General features: G+C 35.2%; 1 protein-coding gene across 1 annotated transcript in view; it reads left to right on the top strand.

The window, feature by feature from the left end:
• LOC143051708 (GRAM domain-containing protein 4-like) overlaps positions 1-8595 on the top strand; it is a 49440-nt gene extending 40845 nt beyond the window's left edge. Inside the window, exon 18 of the mRNA XM_076224624.1 lies at positions 6589-8595. Coding sequence (XP_076080739.1) covers positions 6589-6789 — 201 coding nt within the window. The 3' untranslated portion in view covers positions 6790-8595. The remainder of the gene's footprint in view (positions 1-6588) is intronic.
• The last annotated feature ends 10574 nt before the right edge of the window (positions 8596-19169 follow it).

Raw genomic sequence — 19169 nt, 5'->3', positions numbered from 1 at the left:
CTCAGATTTCAGATACAATGTATAGAACAAATTTTACACCTAATCAAACATTATCTTCTTTTATGTGGTTAGGATGTTTACACTAATTAGAGATTTATGAGAGAATGGAATACCATAAGAACAATTTGAGACACCCTTTTGAAGCCCATGATGTGTTGATTAAGATTTCGTTAAAATTTTCTGTATAGTTAAAGAGATGATAGAGCTAAATTCATTCAAGTGAACTGACCCAGATTTTGCCACTAATTACATAATAATTGATTACATAATGATTTCATAATAAAAATATTGCAACCATTTAAAAGATTAATCTTTTATCTTTCTATATACAGCCCGTAACAGAGAAGTGATCGAATTGATGTTTCTTTACCGTCAAAATTAGCTACGTTATCGACAAACTTAATTGAGTAGTGACCGAACTATTGGTACTTTAACGTTAAAAAGATTGACAATGCTGACAAACTTTCGTTCTTGATTCGAGCGTCACTGACGAGTCTTGAATAAAAGAAACGCAAGTCTTGCATACTAAATTTAGGTCTTGTACTTTTATGACTTATATTTAGCATTGCAAACTGACATCAGATTTTCATTGGCAAGAATAGGAACGAGAATGAAAATCGGGATTGGCTGGGGGAAGCTGTACATGTGGGGGAGACCAAACTTTACATTCGTATTGTTTTTTAAATCTTTTTTTTTCATGTAGAACGGTGTGAATTATTCAGCTTGAAGCAAGAAAACTTTTCGATCAAACGAAGGAATCTCTGGTGTTAATTTACCAATTTTTGTCGAAATACACAAACATTTCTTCTTAACCGCGTTAATTGAACAACTAAGTGCTAACACACATCTGCTAAGGCACGAAACATTTGATTTTCAGGAGGGGAAAAAGGGGGGGGGGGGTATATAGTTATATATCTCAGAATATTTTAATAACCACTTCGCTGGTCAGATTTTTATGCCCCCGCCTTTAGGCGACGGGGCATTAAGATTTACCCTTGTGTGTACGTCTGTACGTCCGGTCTATAAAATTTTTGTCAAATATATATCGGCTTGTGTATGTCGGATTGGTTTGATATTTTGTCTTAAGCTTTATCAAGGTGAATTGTACCGTGTCTTCCCTTTTCAGGTCTGTCATTCGTCTACTTCCTGTTTTGCGGGGGCATCTGTGTCTCATAGACACATTTTCTCTGTTCTCTATTACAGTTTATACAGGAAAATTTTGTTGACAATTTTTTTTCATATGACAAAATATTGAGGCAGCAGATTTTTTAAGTCAATATCAGGGTCAGAATATTGTTTTCTAAAAACTACCAGGCCCCTTCCTCCATAAAAATTAAATGGTCCGTAGCAAAAATAAAAAATTCCCACATGTTCAACTTCAAAATTTGACCAGATTCTATTCTTAACTGTCGGATAATATACTAGGATAACATAGAAAATGTCCTGTATGGGACAATTCTGTACTCATACTTCACGCGTAGTTGAGTACAAGTGTCCTCGTAGTGAACGCACCCAACTACGCGTGCAGTAAAAAAGTGTACTCATACGTCGGATACCGGGCAGTTTCTTTGTTATATCTGTACTTTATCAAATACATGTACATGTTAATATTTACTTAATATTAAATAGGTAAACATTATTGCTGAAAGCCTGTTCAGGGTTTCTTTCTTGTGTATGATATAATTTTTCACATGCCTGCACTCATTGACGATAATGTAAGGTGCTCTATTAGAAAAAAATGGATTTCTAGTTCGGGTTTGAAAAAGAAATTTCGCCTTTTCTTGAGCCTGTTTTGTACACTTAGTTTAACAGATATGATCCAATGGAAATTTTCACATGGAACCTTCGGTAAATAGGAAAATGAAAAGATATGGGGTAATTTACAGAGAGACCACACTCCATCCATGAGAAAAACGGAGGGAATTTAAAAATCTAGAGGTCTCCACAAGGCTTTCAACAAGGGTGGAATCTCACTCCTTCTGAAAAGCTCTAAATCGCCCCAATGAACAAAGACATATGTTCGATTGAATAATGATTTCCTCGTAACAAATGATAGAAATTTCGGAGATCCCGTATTTGATCCTTTACCGTTAAAATGAAAATGCCAATGACAGAGGTTGATTATAAAAAATGTTTTACTGTGTTAAAAAAACTTCGACTTAAACAATGAAAACTTACACGTTGGACATGAAATATTTTATCGATGAAGAAAATTAAATTATGTCACTTCTGAAATAAGTTTGTCGATAACGTAACTTATTCTGTCGGTAAAGAAACGCGAATTCGATCACTACTCTGTTACGGGCTGTATGCCTCTTTTATTATTTTCTATGCATTCATAAGAAAGTTACAGCATTTTAAAGGTTAGTGATTGGAAGTAAAAAAATCTTTGTATTGTGCTACCTTAAGCCGGATTGCCTTTACTAAAGATAGTTACTTGCAATTTCTATAAATATAAACAAATATAAGTCAAAACTGATATTTTTTTTACATCTCAAACGAAAATTAACCATTTCTATTTCCCAATAGTTTTACACATAAAAGATCTGTGTTGCAAAAATCTTAAAATGTATTATATTTATCTGAATTATTTTTTTAAAAGTAATGTAAATTGCATGATGAACACTTTTTAGGCCACATGGATAATTATGTACGCCAACATGTAAAAACAAAAATGCTGATTATAGAAAATGATTCACTTTAGCAAAGTACATTTAAAAAAAAATCTAAACATAAAGTAATCGCTTTATACATCCGTGACTTAGTATCTATTGTTTCATTGGAACGAAAAAAAAGGTAAAATCACAAAAATACTGAACTCAGAGGAAAATCAAATGACAAAACACATCAAAAACGAATGGACAAGATTGTACAGTTATACAAAATTATACAGTCGGAAGATATAGTGAGGTTAAAAAAAATATAGATTTGTGGGTCAATACCTCAAAGTTCAAGATCGAAGTCAGAAAAAAGAATTGAATCTTTTGGGGAAAAAACATTGTGTCCGATGGTGACTTGAGTAAATAAATTTAATGAAAATTGAAGAGGAAACGGGAAAGTGTCACTTACTAAAAATAGAAAAAAGGAAAAAGGGTTTTGTCAATTAATCATGATTCAAAATTAGCTCTGGATTTTCATATTCGTCAACATTAAGATTTTAGCTGATTTGCTTTCTCACATAGAGAGCACTACTCAATATCCTTAAGTTTAATGGTGACACGTGACAGAGTTTAGATCCTCGCCAGTGGGACAGTCGGTCACTCGAAGGAAATTTATTATTCATTTTAGAATAAAATTAGATGCCTTCTGAATTTCGGGTCCATAGGATATATGTCAGGGTCACTTTTGTTGAAACTATTTTTTTGGTAAAATGGTTTGTTGATGGTAACTTAATTGAGTTTCCATTGCATGATTGGGATAAGATTGATACATATGGTAGATGAAGAGAGTAGTAAATAGGAGAAAGGTCTCTGTTAATATATTAAACAAGGTTTTAGGATGGTAGCTCCGGTTTACCTTACTTGATTTGAATGAAACATATGATAACGCCATTGTTAAAAGAAAAAGACCAACTGACAAACATTAGTACACAAAACACAACATCGAAAACTAAAGACTGGTCAACACGAACCCCACTAAAATATATATCTGGTGCTCCGGAAGGGTGACAATATATTAAAAGATGCCATTGGTGATGGGAGTGACTTAAGATACATGAATTCACTAGTCCTAGCTCTTGTACTGATTATATAGTAAATTCTAATGTGCATTAACTGTTGTGTATGTTATTAGAAACAAAAGAAATATATTTAATTTCTTTGTAAGCAACAGATACTAATATAGTAAATCATAAACTATTCATCTTTACTGATAATAGCAAGACTTTGAACTTTTTGATGGTAAATGAACATTTTTCACACATTTCTCCTGTACTACTACATAAAATGACTTCAAAGCTGGTCTGCAACTTGGCAGTGATGACTTGTTACAAGATCTGTCCGACCATACCTCCTTTTTATACGACCGCCAAAAAAATTGCGGTCGTATATTCGTATCATGTTGTTGTCTGCGTCGTCAGAAGACACTTGGCTTCCTGACAATGACTTTAGTATAAGATATTTAGGGGAGAGGGTGATTTTTACTTGAGATTTCTAGAATTCTCAACAGCATAGTTCATTGCTTGCTGCTTAATCCTGTTGCCCCTTGGTGGAGCATAGGCCACTAACGATATTTGTCCACCTTGTTCTGTTCTTTGCTAGCCTCTCCAGATCGTGTCACTTGTACCCTTCTTTCTCCATCTTGGCTGCAACATTCTTCTCCATGTGTATCTTGGTCTGCGTCTGCTACGCTTTCCTTCTGGGTTCCACTGTAAAGTTTGCCTTGTAATGTTAGTTTTTGGCTTCCTCAGTGTGTGTCCTATCCATCGCCATTTTCTCTTTTTTAACTCTTCATCAACTGGGGATTGGTTGGTCTTTTCCCAAAGATCTTTGTTTTATATCTTCTCAGGCCATGTGGTGTTAAGGATGCGCCTGAGGCAGTTGTTAATGAAGACTTGAAGTTTATGAAGCAGGTTTTTTGTTGTTTTCCAAGTCTCAGCTCCATATAAGAGTATGGTTTTTACGTTTGAATTGAACAAGCGTATTTTGGTTTAAGCGTAATATTTCGTGCTTTCCAGATTGACCCCATCATGTTAAATGCAGTTCTGGCTTTGGCAATTCTGATCTTTACATCTTTATCTGAGCCGCCAAGATTATCCACTACGCTTCCAAGGTATGTAAAGGATTCCACTTCTTCTAATGCTTGGGTATTAACCATAAGACTTGCTTTGGACTTTGTGTTTGACTTTAACACTTTGGTCTTGTTATGATTGATGGAAAGGCCCGTTTCTGCTGCTCTCTATTCAACCTGCTCTAGTTTGTCCTGCATTTGTTGGTGGTTGTCGGATAGCAATGCAATGTCATCGGCAAAGTCTAGGTCATCTAGCTGAGTGAACATGGTCCATTGGATGCCATTTCGTCTGCCTTCTGTGGCTTGCTTCATGATGCAATCAACTGCCAGGAGGAATAGCATAGGTGAAAGGAGACAGCCTTGTCTTACCCCAGTTGTTATATCAAAGGCCTCTGTTAATTGACCTTCGTGTATAACCTTGCTCTGCATTCCTGTATAGGTGTTTCTGATGATGTTCATAATTTTTTCAGGAATGCCATAGTGTCTCATCAACTGCCACAACACATCTCTATCTAAGCTGTCAAAGGCTTTGGCAAAGTCGACAAAAACGGAATAGGGTGGGTCCTGGTTTAGCACATCCTTGAAATGCTCAACCCATCTTTTCATTTGCTCTTCATGTGTGTTGAGTGTTTTCCCTTCTTTGCTTTTGACTGGTCTACTTCTTTTCTGGTATTTCCCTGCTAGCAGTTTTATGTTGTCATACAGATCTTTGATGTTGTTTGCTCTGGCTGCTTCATCTGCTTCTGCTGTCAGTTTGTCTACAAATGCCCTCTTATCTCTCCTTGCACTGTTCCTGACATCCTTGTTAGCTATAGTATACTCTCTTGAGGCTGATTGTTTTGCTGATCTTGTTTTGCTGTTGTTCAGGATATTTATTATATTTTTCCTTTTATCTACTTTTACAAGTGTTTCTGGCGTTATCTATTCCTGTTGTTTCCTATTTTTAAAACCAACTGATGCTTCGCAAGCATTTTTAATCTCTCGCCAGTGATCTTCTATTGACATTATTTCCTCTGCTGCATTCTGAAATGTTGAGAAGCGATTTTTTAGCTCTATCTGGAATTCTGATTTCTTTGTTTTGTTTTCCAGCGTTGATATGTTAAATCGTTTTCCTGTTGATTCAATATGTTGATGTTTCTTCTGCTTCAATTTGACTTTAGCTACAATAAGGTGGTGGTCAGTGGCAGCGTCAGCTCCTCTTTTACTAGTAACTCGGACATCTTGTGAACTTCTCCTAAACTTCTTGGAGATGCAGACATGATCTATTTGGTTTTCAGTGTTCATGTCTGGAGATACCCATGTTGCTAGATGACAATTTTAGTGTGGGAAAACTGTTCCCCCGATGACCAGATTGTGATTTGCACAGTGGTTGGCAAAGAGCTCTTCATTCTCATTCATTTCTCCTAGCTCATGTCTTCCCATCACTTGTTCATAACCGGTGTTGTCGCTTCCTACTTTAGCATTTAGGTCTCCCATTAAGATTGTGATGTCTTTGGAGCTACATTTCCTGGTGGTTTCTTCCAGCAATTGATAGAATTCTTCCTTGATATTGTCCTCTGCGCCATTTGTATGTGTGGGATTTTGTTCCTGTGTTGATGGCCTTCAACCGTTCTGCTCTTTAGTCGGGTTGTTGTCTCTTTGACACATGCATTCCCCATTTCCATTCTCAATTTTATTAATACTTTAAGTTTTAAAAGCCAAACATATAAATGTTTTAAAGAGCCTTTAGTCATCAGGCAAAACAAATTTGCAATTGTTTATTACATTTTGTACGTACAAAAGGTTGTCTGATCATACCTTTGTGTAATGGACCTCAATATTTTTGTGGCAAGATATAATTACAGGTTTATCTTTTTGTAGGTGTTTACATTTGGTGCCATTGTATACAGAGATGAAGCTTATGATAGTTTGATACAAGCAGGAATAGATCAAGCCCTTCCCTGGGCTACAGGGGTGCCATTAAACCAGGATACTTTACCTACATCATCACTCAGAAGGAGAAGTTCTGCAAAAAGTATTTCTAATTTTACTTGGGCATCTGATTATACAGATGCTGACTGAACTGTTACAGAAACGTGGATAATACGATATTCGTTATTACAAAACGTACTTAAATTAACCCCTTCCTAATCATTCATGCTGTTCACCGTTGTCATTATTAAGGATTTGACTCAAAATATATATGTTTATATATGTAAGATTACATGATCTAATGTCGTCTTGAAAATGAGATACATGTAATATTTACCACAGGATATTACGCAAACTCACCAAACAAAATATTTTTTATAATGTAAGATTTTTTTCCTCTTGAAAATCTTTTCATAAAATCTTACTGTTTTATGTAAGACTTATATAGAAGAAACACTTATCTGGCATGTGGCATGTTTAGATTATTAGCCTTGTATATAATAGTATTTATATACCAATTGTATATGTATTTATGGAATACCATTGTCAATCTGTGCATTCACATATCCACTGGTCTTAAATCTTTACAAGAGTACTTAACGATTTCCAGGTGATTTGTTCCAGATATATTGTACTTTTAGTTGTAAAAATAAACAATATTTCATGTCTATGATAACGTTCATGATAATTCAACATAAAAATACGGAGCTCACTGGTTTGATTTTAAAATTTGCTTTCACCTAATCACATTTAAGTCTTCAAGCAATGTCTAGCTCAGTGTCTAGCAGATTTGTTGACAGTTATATCCAGTGCTCTTATCACAGCTGATTTTAATGTCTTCTTGAATATATAGTCAGGAATAATTCAGTACAAAATTGTCTTGATTTCATAATTTATTCATTGTCGGCATTGTTTTTTTTTGAAATTTTCATACAAAGTAGGTGTACACAGATTTTAATGTTCATCTTTCAGAAATCCAATTTTCTATTGTTATTGTCGAGCCTTCGACTTTAGTCGAAAAAGCGAGACATAGCGATCCTACATTCCGTCGTCGTCGGCGTCGTCGTCGTCGGCGGCGTCCACAAATATTCACTCTGTGGTTAAAGTTTTTGAAATTTTAATAACTTTCTTAAACTATCCTTGAATTGTACGAAACTTTGACAGAAGCTTGTTTATGATCAGGAGATAGTATCCAGAAGTAAATTTTGTAAAAATAAAATTCCATTTTTCCCGTATTTTACTTATAAATGGACTTAGTTTTTTCTGCGGGGAAACATTACATTCACTCTGTGGTTTAAGTTTTTAAAATTTTAATAACTTTCTTAAACTATCCTGGAAATGTACAAAACTTGGCCAGAAGCTTGTTTATGATCAGGAGATAGTATCCAGAAGTAAATTTTGTAAAAATAAAATTCCATTTTTTCCGTATTTTACTTATAAATGGACTTAGTTTTTCTGCCAGGAAACATTACATTCACTCTGTGGTTAAAGTTTTTAAAATTTTAATAACTTTCTTAAACTATCCTGGAATTGTAAGAAACTTGGCCAGAAGCTTGTTTATGATCGGAAGATAGTATCCAGATGTAAATTTTGTAAAAATAAAATTCCATTTTTCCCGTATTTTACTTATAAATGGACTTAGTTTTCTTCCAGCTAACATTACATACAGTCTGCAGTTAAAGTATTTAAAACATTTTTAAGATTCTTAAACTAGCCTGGATTTTTACCAAACTTGGACAGAAGCTTCTGACAATCAAAAGATAGTATCGAGAGGAATAATTTTATTGATTTTTTTCATTATTTTTGATGAGTGTGTGATTAACAGCAAAAGTAGGCGAGACACTGGGTTCCGCGGAACCCTTACAAATTTTATTAGCTATACAACTATACTCAGTTTTACATTTTTATGATTATATAGCTTTTTTATGCACAAATGCAATAAAAGAATTTGCAGTTCTTATTGATGTTGTTGTCTCTGACTCTCTTGGAACAAGACCATCTTCAGACGTCTCACAGTACTTAGTCGCAAGTATCTGTAGTAATTATAACAGCTTTAAAAAGAAGAGTTATTCTGTTTCAACTCGGTCTGTCCATCCGACCGTCCGTCCCATGAATATTTTTCATCGCATTTTTCTCAGGAACTACATTACAAGGATTTCTGAAATTTTGTGTACGGGTTTATATTAGTCAGCTTTACTGTATGATGCGTTTTCAGATTCGTCACTCAACAACTTCCTGTCAAGTTACCGAACACTTACATGCATATTTTACATTATTGAAATTATCCACTTGCGGTGGGGTATCATCTGTGAGCAGTAGCTCGCAGTTTCACTGTTTAGTATGCCTCCTACGTTAAATATCATACAATCTGTTTTTGCCGCTTTATAAGTACGACAATGAAGACCTCTTTTTATACGTTATGCACTTAGTATAAAAGTCTCTAATAAAAGTCTCTATTTTAAAAGTAATACTATTAGGTCGAAAGTGTCTACATCCATATAGTAACATTTTATCTTTTATTCAGCATATGATACGTTTTTTTTTCAAAGACAAAGAAATCCATGTCTAAATAAAAGTTAAGAGATCAAGAAAAAACACTAAAATATAAAGCAAATAAGCAACACGGAACCTATTAAAAAATTGCGGTTAAATTATTATAATATAAGAAGATTTGATACAAGTGCTGTTTACTTTGTATCTTAACAGATTGATTTACAGCTTACATCACAGTGTTGGTCTGTTTTAATCATTTCCTTCTATATTAAATATTAAACGGTCAATCATCTAGAAAGGAAGGCGGATATCAAAAAGGTTGAGTGATGATTCTCTTTTATGTTTGTTTACAATTTAATGTGTATATATCTCCCAATTGATACGATATTCCCGTACTTGTATTTCCTATCATAATTTTCTTGATAGAGGGTTGCTGCTCACAAGGAAGCTATTAAACCAAGAGTTCCAAGTGGTGAAGTTGAAATCATCCCTTCGTAAATTTTACGGACGCCATCACGAGTTGGTTGACCGTTATGGAATAACCGTTTTACAAATGATATCGGATATGTTCTTTACGTCGTAACTACAATCCCGTTCCCTTTCATGAATGTGACCTACCGAATTATACTATTTACCGGATTTGTTATCACATAAGCAACACGACGGGTGCCACATGTGGAGAAGGATCTGCTTACTCTTCCGGAGCACCTGTGATCACCCCTAGTTTTTGGTGGGGTTCGTGTTATTTATTCTTTAGTTTTCTATGTTGTGTCATGTGTACTGTTGTTTGTTTGTCTTTTCATTTTTAGCCATGGCGTTGTCAGTTTATTTTAGATTTATGAGTTTGACTGTCCCTTTGGTATCTTTCGTCCCTCTTTTAATGTTTCATGTTGTGGAAGTCGAAGTAGACGTTTAAACTATCTATAAGGTTAACATGAAACATATATTATTTTATTCAACTATTATAAGCTTATATTGTATTCCAAAACTTTTCTAACTTTGTGAAAACTTTCAGTGTGCTTCAAGGACACATCATGACATACCTATTATATATTAAACTTTGTCTTGATTGAAAGTGGATTCAATAGATAGAAGAAGATGTGGTATGAGTGCCAATGCGACATTTGTAAACTAAACCATTAAAGATCAAAGTACGGTCTTCAACACAGAGTCTTTACTAACATCGAACAGCAAGCTACAAAGGACCTCAAAAATGACTACTGTTAGTGTAAAACCATGGAAACAGGAAAACCAACGGTCAAATCTATATAAAAACGAGAAACGAGAAACACTACTGAACCTTTTCATCAAACGACAACTACTGAACATCAGATTCCTGACGACGGACAGGTGGGAACAAATACTAACTGTTCCTTAAAATCAGACAAGATATGGCAATGTGTGTAATTTCCCTGCTTTCAAGTCTGCAAAATAAGAGTTCGATGCCTATAAACCTTGGGGTGAATGTAGTAACAGTGTTACACAATGTGAAATATTCCATATCTTAAAAGAGTTTTGTCATTTTATGACGGAATTAAATTTGATATTTCATAAATATGCACGTGAACAAGTTGACAAAAGTTGATAAATTTCACTATATCAGTGCCCAAGAGAATTTCTGGAAAATTAAATAAACAATGATATAACTATAAAGCCACATTTGGTTTTTAATCTAACATTCAGACTAGTTTGATTTATTTCTCATTCTGCAAAGACAACTGGGGTATAATCATTTGTGTAAATAGGAATGTCACTTTCAGATAATGAGCAAAACAATTCTACTTTATGCTCTTATTTGAAAGTTATTCGTGCATTGGGCATTTGTCGTTTGATCAGCTATTGATCTTTGTCAGCAATTCAAGGAAGACTTTCAGTGAAGAATTAACCGACTTATCCCTGTTATTCGACATTGAAGATAACTGAACTGCAGAGAAACATCTGTATGATTATGTTCAGTGGCAAATTTGTCATACATATATGGAATCCTCTGTAAAGTGGAAAAAAACGGGATGAAGAGTTGGAAACCTGGACTGATATTGATATTATAGAGGAGGAAGCCAGAGTTACCGGGGAAAACCATCGTCGTCCTGTAGGAAAACTGGCTATCCAAGTCTATTAAAAGATTGGAATCGAGCACACTACTTGTCTAGTAGACATTAAAGGCCCTGGTGCGACACAGCGTGCAAATATTAAACAGAGAAAAATCGTCGGGGGCCTGATGATTTGTACTACAACAATTACCGAAGAAACAAATTAGAAAACAGAATAGAAAGCAATCAACGACAATCACTGGATTACATGGTCCCATAGGCGGGTCCAGGGGGGGGCCTGGGGGGCCCGCCCCCCCCCCTTTTCGTGGGAAAAATTTGCTTGATTATATAGGGAATCACTGAAGCATGACTGGAGCGGGCCCCCCTTAGGTCAGTCAGCGGGCCCCCCTTAGGAAAAGTTCTGGATCCGCCACTGGGTCCCTTGCTTTGGACGATCACAAATAATGTGGCGGGATTCCTTAAAATTAGAAGATGTGTTATGATTGTCGGTGAGACAACTCTCCACCAGTGACAAAATGACGCAGAGGTTAACAATTGGAGATCACCGCATGGCCTTCAAGAAAGAGCAAAATCCATACCGCATAGCAAGCTATGAAAGGACCCAATGGCAAATGCAAAGCAATTCAAACGAGAAAATTATTGTATGAATAATATTATTATTTGCGGTAACATAATAGTTATTTCTTGATATATGTACAACGTAAACAAAAGACAAATATGATATAAATCTAAAAACGACAATCACTGAACTACTGGTTCCTGCGTTGGACAGGCACATGCAGAATGTATTCAAAAGAGTTGAAAAGTCAAAACTGTCAACTGATTCAAAAGAACTTAATTTTTCTAAAAACATACACAGAATATTTTACACTCCAAAAATAGTTTATTTCACTATGTTCGTGTGTTTTATTACGAACGATAATTTCTGTGCTTGAGATTAAGGAACTGAACACTGAAAGATTCGTAGTAGAACGCTTACTACAGGATGAGATAACACGATATGTTAAGTTGTTTGTTGTGTAATTTATTTATATATTATATATATATATATAAAGAGGGGGGTAAGGGGTTTAACTGTTATGCTGTTATGGGGCAATTTAATTCTTTGTTATCTGTTATTTTGAAAATATATTTGCTGTTAGCTGTTATTGTCTGATTTTTTGTTAGCTGTTATTGGGTTTTTAGTTTTTTTGTTATCTGTTAGGGACGACATCAAAAGATCAATGTAGGATAAAAAACTTAAATCAAATAGTTTGGGGGTGGGGGGGTTAAAATTCTGCAAGTTTTGTATATCTAAAATCGATTTTTACATATATCCCTATTGGTAAATCAATGTTTCCCAAATTAAGTTCAGAGGGGGGTGGGGGGGTCAGTGAAAAAACTATGTGAATTATGTTTTTTATCCTACATTGAACTTTTGATGTCATCCCTTATTTTTTGTGTTATTAAAATTTGCTGTTACAAAATATTAAAAATTATTATAAATTAAGGAATGTATCTCCCTCGTGCAAAGCTCTGATTCCTTTCACGAATTTGGCTATACTTTTTGGACCTTTTGGATTATAGCTCTTCACCTTTTATATAAGCTTTGGATTTCAAATATTTTGGCCACGAGCATCACTGAAGAGACATGTATTGTCGAAATGCGCATCTGGTGCAACAAAATTGGTACCGTTGATTTTATTACTACCACTGGGTCGATGCCTCTGCTGGTGGACTATTAGTCCCCGAGGGTATCACCAGCCCAGTAGCCAGTACTTAGGTACTGGCATGAAAATACGGATTTTTTTGTGTTATTAAAATTTGCTGTTACAAAATATTAAAAATTATTATAAATTAAGGAATGTATCTCCCTCGTGCAAAGCTCTGATTCCTTTCACGAATTTGGCTATACTTTTTGGACCTTTTGGATTATAGCTCTTCACCTTTTATATAAGCTTTGGATTTCAAATATTTTGGCCACGAGCATCACTGAAGAGACATGTATTGTCGAAATGCGCATCTGGTGCAACAAAATTGGTACCGTTGATTTTATTACTACCACTGGGTCGATGCCTCTGCTGGTGGACTATTAGTCCCCGAGGGTATCACCAGCCCAGTAGCCAGTACTTAGGTACTGGCATGAAAATACGGATTTTTTTGTGTTATTAAAATTTGCTGTTACAAAATATTAAAAATTATTATAAATTAAGGAATGTATCTCCCTCGTGCAAAGCTCTGATTCCTTTCACGAATTTGGCTATACTTTTTGGACCTTTTGGATTATAGCTCTTCACCTTTTATATAAGCTTTGGATTTCAAATATTTTGGCCACGAGCATCACTGAAGAGACATGTATTGTCGAAATGCGCATCTGGTGCAACAAAATTGGTACCGTTGATTTTATTACTACCACTGGGTCGATGCCTCTGCTGGTGGACTATTAGTCCCCGAGGGTATCACCAGCCCAGTAGCCAGTACTTAGGTACTGGCATGAAAATACGGATTTTTTTGTGTTATTAAAATTTGCTGTTACAAAATATTAAAAATTATTATAAATTAAGGAATGTATCTCCCTCGTGCAAAGCTCTGATTCCTTTCACGAATTTGGCTATACTTTTTGGACCTTTTGGATTATAGCTCTTCACCTTTTATATAAGCTTTGGATTTCAAATATTTTGGCCACGAGCATCACTGAAGAGACATGTATTGTCGAAATGCGCATCTGGTGCAACAAAATTGGTACCGTTGATTTTATTACTACCACTGGGTCGATGCCTCTGCTGGTGGACTATTAGTCCCCGAGGGTATCACCAGCCCAGTAGCCAGTACTTAGGTACTGGCATGAAAATACGGATTTTTTTGTGTTATTAAAATTTGCTGTTACAAAATATTAAAAATTATTATAAATTAAGGAATGTATCTCCCTCGTGCAAAGCTCTGATTCCTTTCACGAATTTGGCTATACTTTTTGGACCTTTTGGATTATAGCTCTTCACCTTTTATATAAGCTTTGGATTTCAAATATTTTGGCCACGAGCATCACTGAAGAGACATGTATTGTCGAAATGCGCATCTGGTGCAACAAAATTGGTACCGTTGATTTTATTACTACCACTGGGTCGATGCCTCTGCTGGTGGACTATTAGTCCCCGAGGGTATCACCAGCCCAGTAGCCAGTACTTAGGTACTGGCATGAAAATACGGATTTTTTTGTGTTATTAAAATTTGCTGTTACAAAATATTAAAAATTATTATAAATTAAGGAATGTATCTCCCTCGTGCAAAGCTCTGATTCCTTTCACGAATTTGGCTATACTTTTTGGACCTTTTGGATTATAGCTCTTCACCTTTTATATAAGCTTTGGATTTCAAATATTTTGGCCACGAGCATCACTGAAGAGACATGTATTGTCGAAATGCGCATCTGGTGCAACAAAATTGGTACCGTTGATTTTATTACTACCACTGGGTCGATGCCTCTGCTGGTGGACTATTAGTCCCCGAGGGTATCACCAGCCCAGTAGCCAGTACTTAGGTACTGGCATGAAAATACGGATTTTTTTGTGTTATTAAAATTTGCTGTTACAAAATATTAAAAATTATTATAAATTAAGGAATGTATCTCCCTCGTGCAAAGCTCTGATTCCTTTCACGAATTTGGCTATACTTTTTGGACCTTTTGGATTATAGCTCTTCACCTTTTATATAAGCTTTGGATTTCAAATATTTTGGCCACGAGCATCACTGAAGAGACATGTATTGTCGAAATGCGCATCTGGTGCAACAAAATTGGTACCGTTGATTTTATTACTACCACTGGGTCGATGCCTCTGCTGGTGGACTATTAGTCCCCGAGGGTATCACCAGCCCAGTAGCCAGTACTTAGGTACTGGCATGAAAATACGGATTTTTTTGTGTTATTAAAATTTGCTGTTACAAAATATTAAAAATTATTATAAATTAAGGAATGTATCTCCCTCGTGCAAAGCTCTGATTCCTTTCACGAATTTGGCTATACTTTTTGGACCTTTTGGATTATAGCTCTTCACCTTTTATATAAGCTTTGGATTTCAAATATTTTGGCCACGAGCATCACTGAAGAGACATGTATTGTCGAAATGCGCATCTGGTGCAACAAAATTGGTACCGTTGATTTTATTACTACCACTGGGTCGATGCCTCTGCTGGTGGACTATTAGTCCCCGAGGGTATCACCAGCCCAGTAGCCAGTACTTAGGTACTGGCATGAAAATACGGATTTTTTTGTGTTATTAAAATTTGCTGTTACAAAATATTAAAAATTATTATAAATTAAGGAATGTATCTCCCTCGTGCAAAGCTCTGATTCCTTTCACGAATTTGGCTATACTTTTTGGACCTTTTGGATTATAGCTCTTCACCTTTTATATAAGCTTTGGATTTCAAATATTTTGGCCACGAGCATCACTGAAGAGACATGTATTGTCGAAATGCGCATCTGGTGCAACAAAATTGGTACCGTTGATTTTATTACTACCACTGGGTCGATGCCTCTGCTGGTGGACTATTAGTCCCCGAGGGTATCACCAGCCCAGTAGCCAGTACTTAGGTACTGGCATGAAAATACGGATTTTTTTGTGTTATTAAAATTTGCTGTTACAAAATATTAAAAATTATTATAAATTAAGGAATGTATCTCCCTCGTGCAAAGCTCTGATTCCTTTCACGAATTTGGCTATACTTTTTGGACCTTTTGGATTATAGCTCTTCACCTTTTATATAAGCTTTGGATTTCAAATATTTTGGCCACGAGCATCACTGAAGAGACATGTATTGTCGAAATGCGCATCTGGTGCAACAAAATTGGTACCGTTGATTTTATTACTACCACTGGGTCGATGCCTCTGCTGGTGGACTATTAGTCCCCGAGGGTATCACCAGCCCAGTAGCCAGTACTTAGGTACTGGCATGAAAATACGGATTTTTTTGTGTTATTAAAATTTGCTGTTACAAAATATTAAAAATTATTATAAATTAAGGAATGTATCTCCCTCGTGCAAAGCTCTGATTCCTTTCACGAATTTGGCTATACTTTTTGGACCTTTTGGATTATAGCTCTTCACCTTTTATATAAGCTTTGGATTTCAAATATTTTGGCCACGAGCATCACTGAAGAGACATGTATTGTCGAAATGCGCATCTGGTGCAACAAAATTGGTACCGTTGATTTTATTACTACCACTGGGTCGATGCCTCTGCTGGTGGACTATTAGTCCCCGAGGGTATCACCAGCCCAGTAGCCAGTACTTAGGTACTGGCATGAAAATACGGATTTTTTTGTGTTATTAAAATTTGCTGTTACAAAATATTAAAAATTATTATAAATTAAGGAATGTATCTCCCTCGTGCAAAGCTCTGATTCCTTTCACGAATTTGGCTATACTTTTTGGACCTTTTGGATTATAGCTCTTCACCTTTTATATAAGCTTTGGATTTCAAATATTTTGGCCACGAGCATCACTGAAGAGACATGTATTGTCGAAATGCGCATCTGGTGCAACAAAATTGGTACCGTTGATTTTATTACTACCACTGGGTCGATGCCTCTGCTGGTGGACTATTAGTCCCCGAGGGTATCACCAGCCCAGTAGCCAGTACTTAGGTACTGGCATGAAAATACGGATTTTTTTGTGTTATTAAAATTTGCTGTTACAAAATATTAAAAATTATTATAAATTAAGGAATGTATCTCCCTCGTGCAAAGCTCTGATTCCTTTCACGAATTTGGCTATACTTTTTGGACCTTTTGGATTATAGCTCTTCACCTTTTATATAAGCTTTGGATTTCAAATATTTTGGCCACGAGCATCACTGAAGAGACATGTATTGTCGAAATGCGCATCTGGTGCAACAAAATTGGTACCGTTGATTTTATTACTACCACTGGGTCGATGCCTCTGCTGGTGGACTATTAGTCCCCGAGGGTATCACCAGCCCAGTAGCCAGTACTTAGGTACTGGCATGAAAATACGGATTTTTTTGTGTTATTAAAATTTGCTGTTACAAAATATTAAAAATTATTATAAATTAAGGAATGTATCTCCCTCGTGCAAAGCTCTGATTCCTTTCACGAATTTGGCTATACTTTTTGGACCTTTTGGATTATAGCTCTTCACCTTTTATATAAGCTTTGGATTTCAAATATTTTGGCCACGAGCATCACTGAAGAGACATGTATTGTCGAAATGCGCATCTGGTGCAACAAAATTGGTACCGTTGATTTTATTATTGTGATAATGTATTTGCTGTTAACTGTTATTGAAAATTGGAATGTTAGCATTTTTTTTTGACAGTCAATATTCGGTATAAATTGAAGATCATTGGACATTGGGGTCTACCACTACTAATATGTTTGTCCCGTATTCAGAGAAGGATTCCATTAACATATACCCATCTCAGAAGTGAGGTCCAGGACAATTCAAGTATATCTTATGATTATCCTTTGTAATAAATTCCATTTTTTGTATGAATGTGTATTTAGAATTATCTTATTTTTTTGTATGAGAATAATGTTCCTTGTTTCGCGTACGAACATATTAAATTAAAACAATTCTTAATATGAAAAATAGGAAAACATATGTCCAGGAATATCTGACAAGGATCTCAATTAAGGACTAGGTCCTAACAACCACTTAACCTTTTATATAACATGGTACATATACTCAGCTCTGTGATTCTTTTCAAAGCAGAACCAAATGCATTGTACAATGAAAGTTCCAACCATGTACTTGGGTCCGAAGCTGCACATAACTCATTACAAACAAAGATTTATTTCGTTTCAAGCCATTGTTTCCCTACTAAACTATGTATTTTACTTACTAGTACACTTGGTACAATCAAAAACCTCAGCTGATAAAAAAATTTTCAAATAAGGCCTTTGAAAATAGTGAAATAAATTGCTTTTGGAGTGTCAAAATTTGTTCGAGGTACTTGATAAATTGCATGCTTATAATTGGTGCTTTTGATTTTTCTACCCTATATACCACTTTGCCTCATAGTCTTATTAAGATAAATTCACACACCTCATTTAATGGTCATTTAGAAAAAGTCAGAATATTCAAACCCTTTTAGGTCATTTTTTTTATTAGCAACAAAGGGAGCTTCAGTCAATATATATAAACAATACACCAACGTTTCATGAGAACTGCTGAAAGCATTTTTGAGTTATTTTTGAAAACTAGAAAATACCACCTTTTTCTAATGAATAAAATCCCTTAACTCAATAACATAAAATCTAAAAAAAATTGTGTTAATGTCTGAAAACTGGAAAATCCCCCCTTTTTAATTAATAAAACCCGTTAACTCGGAAACGTAAAATCTAAAATTTATAAAAATTGAAAGTGACCTCATGTTAATAGATATAAACAATTCACCAAAATTCCTTGCTTTGTGAAAGCATTTTTGAGATATTATCAGAAAACTGAAATAAAACCACCAATTTTATTGAATAAAATCCCATTACCCAGAAACTTAAAATCTAAAATTTATAAAAAAACCAAAAAGGGAGCTCACGTCAATAGATATAAACAATTTCCCAAAGTTTAATGGAAATTGGTTAAGAGTTTTTGAGTTAATGTCCGACATGTTGACAACAGTATACCATAATACGTTCCGTAAACGAGCGTATAAAAAATATTATAATATATTGAGTAGTAATTTAAACACATTCTAGATACATAAATTAATACTAAAAACAAAGTCATAGAAAATGGAATGCATTACAAAGGATTATATCCGTAATAAGAAATACTGATTTGTCAAAGACCGAATTATTTTAATATTTCATTTACTGTTATCTGTTTTTGTCCATTTTAATTCCTTGTTATCTGTTATGAGCCAAATCAATTTGCTGTTTTGCTGTTATTGGGACCCCCCCTTGCCCCCCCTCCATAAAGTGCCTAGAAAATCAACCTAACGATGTTAGAGTAGATTTGATTCGTAACTTCCTCCCCGGCGCCGGGGCTG

This window comes from Mytilus galloprovincialis, chromosome 1 (genome assembly GCF_965363235.1).
Source record: "Mytilus galloprovincialis chromosome 1, xbMytGall1.hap1.1, whole genome shotgun sequence".
Lineage (NCBI taxonomy): Eukaryota > Metazoa > Mollusca > Bivalvia > Mytilida > Mytilidae > Mytilus > Mytilus galloprovincialis.
The sequence above is the reverse complement of the archived record's forward strand: the minus strand, read 5'-3'. Positions and strand labels throughout refer to the sequence as shown.